General features: G+C 44.4%; 1 protein-coding gene across 2 annotated transcripts in view; it reads right to left on the bottom strand.

Moving 5' to 3' along the window:
* Nucleotides 1–2,856, bottom strand: part of DENND10 (DENN domain containing 10) — a 30,874-nt gene that overhangs the window by 8,077 nt on the left and 19,941 nt on the right. For both annotated transcript variants that reach the window (XM_017509098.2, XM_017509100.2), the window contains 2 exons: nucleotides 2,573–2,673; nucleotides 648–755 (listed from right to left, as the gene is read on the bottom strand). In XM_017509098.2, the coding sequence (XP_017364587.1) occupies nucleotides 648–755; nucleotides 2,573–2,673 (209 nt within the window). The remainder of the gene's footprint in view (nucleotides 1–647; nucleotides 756–2,572; nucleotides 2,674–2,856) is intronic.

A 2,856-nucleotide genomic window follows, 5' to 3' on the forward strand; every position in this document is an offset into this window, starting at 1 on the left:
AAAAGAAAGGAATATTTGTTGTTTTAAACCACTAAGTTCTCTATGACTCAGAGACATTTCAAAATTAAGAAACTAAACCACAGGCCAGCAAGGTGGCTCATGACTGTAATCCCAGCACTCTGGGAGACTGAGGTGAGTGGATCACCTGAGGTCAGGAGTTCAACATCAGCCTGACCAACATGGAGAAAGCCCTTACTACTAAAAATGTAAAATTGGCCGGGTGTGGTGGCTCACTACACAGGCAGGAGAATCACTTGAACCCAGGAACGGAGGTTACCGTGAGCTGAAATCATGCTATTGCACTCCAACCGAGCGAAACTCTGCCTTAAAAAAAAAAAAAAAAGAAACCACTAAGTTCTAAAGTGATCTGTTACGTAGCAATAGATAACACACCTTGTTTAAGAACAAAAGTAGTGAAACAAGATGAATAGATTAACTTCTTAGCATATACTTTGCTGCATAGGCACCCGGTGTGTTCTTCTAACATGTCCATCTGTAAGAATAAATGCTGTGTTCCAGACACAGAAATATCCCCTCTTCAGCAGAGTGGGTAAGCCAGCCCTCAAATACTGGTTTTAGAGAATCAGCCTAAAAATGTACAATTGTTTGGCTTATATCTTGTACCAAGAACAGAACAGAGAACAAACCTTTTGCAAGGGGAGCAATGGTAATCTCACTCTCTACCAGATTCACAAACACATCATAGAGGTCTGGTCTGTTGCTCACCTCCAAGTCTACAAATCCAGCAATATAACCTGCATCACAAACACAACAAATCTTATTGGAGAAGGAAGAAACATGGTGAACGAATCTAAAGAATTGGGTCTAAAAGCTCATCGACTGCTCTCCTTTACTGCTTTATTCATTCCAGAACATTAGCTGCACCCTGTGGCAGTTAGTAAGACTATATTATTATAAGCTGCCTGAAGAAATTCACGCAACTTCAAATATTCCAAAATTATCTGTCGGTGTCAAGAACAAGGCTGAAGTAGGCATTTACTTTCCAATCATTGCTCTTGGGGTCAAGAATGACAGCTGGGGCAGAAGGTAGCGAGGATTCTCTTGACTGATGCTTCCCCTTCAGGTCCTTGCCTCCAGGTATCATTCCCAAATGCCTGGGTTCTCAGGGTGGAAATGGCATCATCTTTCCCTGAATTCAGATCTGATAACAATACATGCTAAAGGATTCCAGGCAACTCAGGAATTAGCAGACCTCTGGGACTGGTGTTAGGACAATGATTCCCAGACTTTTTTGATTTCAAAGAGCAATATAATTACAAAAAAAAATTATTCGAGGACTGATATGGTCTGGATCTGTGTTCCCACCCAAACCTCATGTCAAATTGTAATCCCCAGTGTTAGAGGCGGGGCCTGGTGGGAGGTGATTGGATCATGGGGGTGATTTCTCATGAATGGTCTAGCACCATCCCCTTAGTGTGGTTCTTGTGATTGTGTTCTCACAAGATCTGGTTGTTTAAGTATATAGCACCTTCCCCACCTTCCCCCTGCTCAGGCCATGTAAGACATGCCTGCTCCCCTCACCCTCCGCCATGATGGTAAGTTTCCTGAGGCCTCCACAGCAACAGAAGCCACTATGCTTCCTGTATAGCCTGCAAAACCATGTGCCAATTCAACCTCTTTTCATGATAAATCACCTAGTATCAGTTACTTCTTTATCTTTTTTGAGACAGAGTCTTGCTGTGTTGCCCAGTTGGAGTGCAATGGCACGACCTCGGCTCATTGCAACCTCCACCTCCTAGGTTCAAGCAATTCTCCTATCTCAGCCTCCTGAGTAGCTGGGACCACAGGCAGATACCACCACACCAGGCTAATTTTTATATTTTTAGTAAAGATGGGGTTTCACCATATTGGTCAGGCTGGTCTTGAACTCCTGACCTCAGGTGATCCACCCACCTCGGCCTCCCAAAGTCCTGGGATTACAGGTGTGAACCACAGTGCCTGGCCAAAAAAGGTAAATCCTATATGTATTTTACCACAATTTTTTTAAAAATTAAAAAAATAAATAAATAAATAAGGGCAAAAAGCTGATGGCATATGCCAAAGAAATAATAAAGAATCAGTATTCCACTTAGGAATGCACACGAAATATTTTGACAACAAACAGGTAAATCTTGGGAAAAAAAAAAAAAAAAAAAAAAGAAAAAGAAAAAAAGAAAAAAAAAGGAATGCACACAAAATAAAAACAAAAAAACCTCTTTAAAGCGGACTAGTTCGGGCCAGATGTGGTGGCTCACACCTGTAATCCTAGCACTTTGGGAGGCCAAGGCGGGCAGATCACCTGAGGTCGGGAGTTTGAGACCAGCTTGACCAACATGGAGAAACTTCATCTCTACTACGCCAGGCATGGTGGTCCATGCCTGCAATCCCAGCTACTCGGGAGGGTGAGGAGGCAGGAGAATTGCTTGAACCTAGACTAGAAGGTGGAGGTTTTGGTGAGCCGAGATTGTGCCACTGCACTCCAGCCTGGGCAACAAGAGTGAAACTCCGTCTTAATAAAAACAAAAATTAAACAAAAGTGGAACAGTTCCTTCCCTGGGATCCTCTTGTCTACCTGTGCACATCTGCAGGGCTTCCAGTTCATCGGCGTTGAGGTGCACGTAAGAGTGAAGGATGGTCCAGTCCTGTCGGTGCCACACCAGGGCAGGCAGAGTCCTGGGGAATCAAGGCAAGAACTCAAGTTGTTGCTGGTCCACACCTTAAAGACTCAGCCTGAGGGCCGGGCACAGTGGCTCACACCTGTAATCCCAGCACTTTGGGAGGCCGAGGTGGGCAGATCACGAGGTCAGGAGATCGATCGAGACCATCCTGGCCAGCATGGTGAAACCCCATCTCTTT

The sequence above is a fragment of the Cebus imitator genome, unplaced genomic scaffold (assembly GCF_001604975.1).
Source record: "Cebus imitator isolate Cc_AM_T3 unplaced genomic scaffold, Cebus_imitator-1.0 Scaffold406, whole genome shotgun sequence".
NCBI classification, from domain to species: Eukaryota; Metazoa; Chordata; class Mammalia; order Primates; family Cebidae; genus Cebus; species Cebus imitator.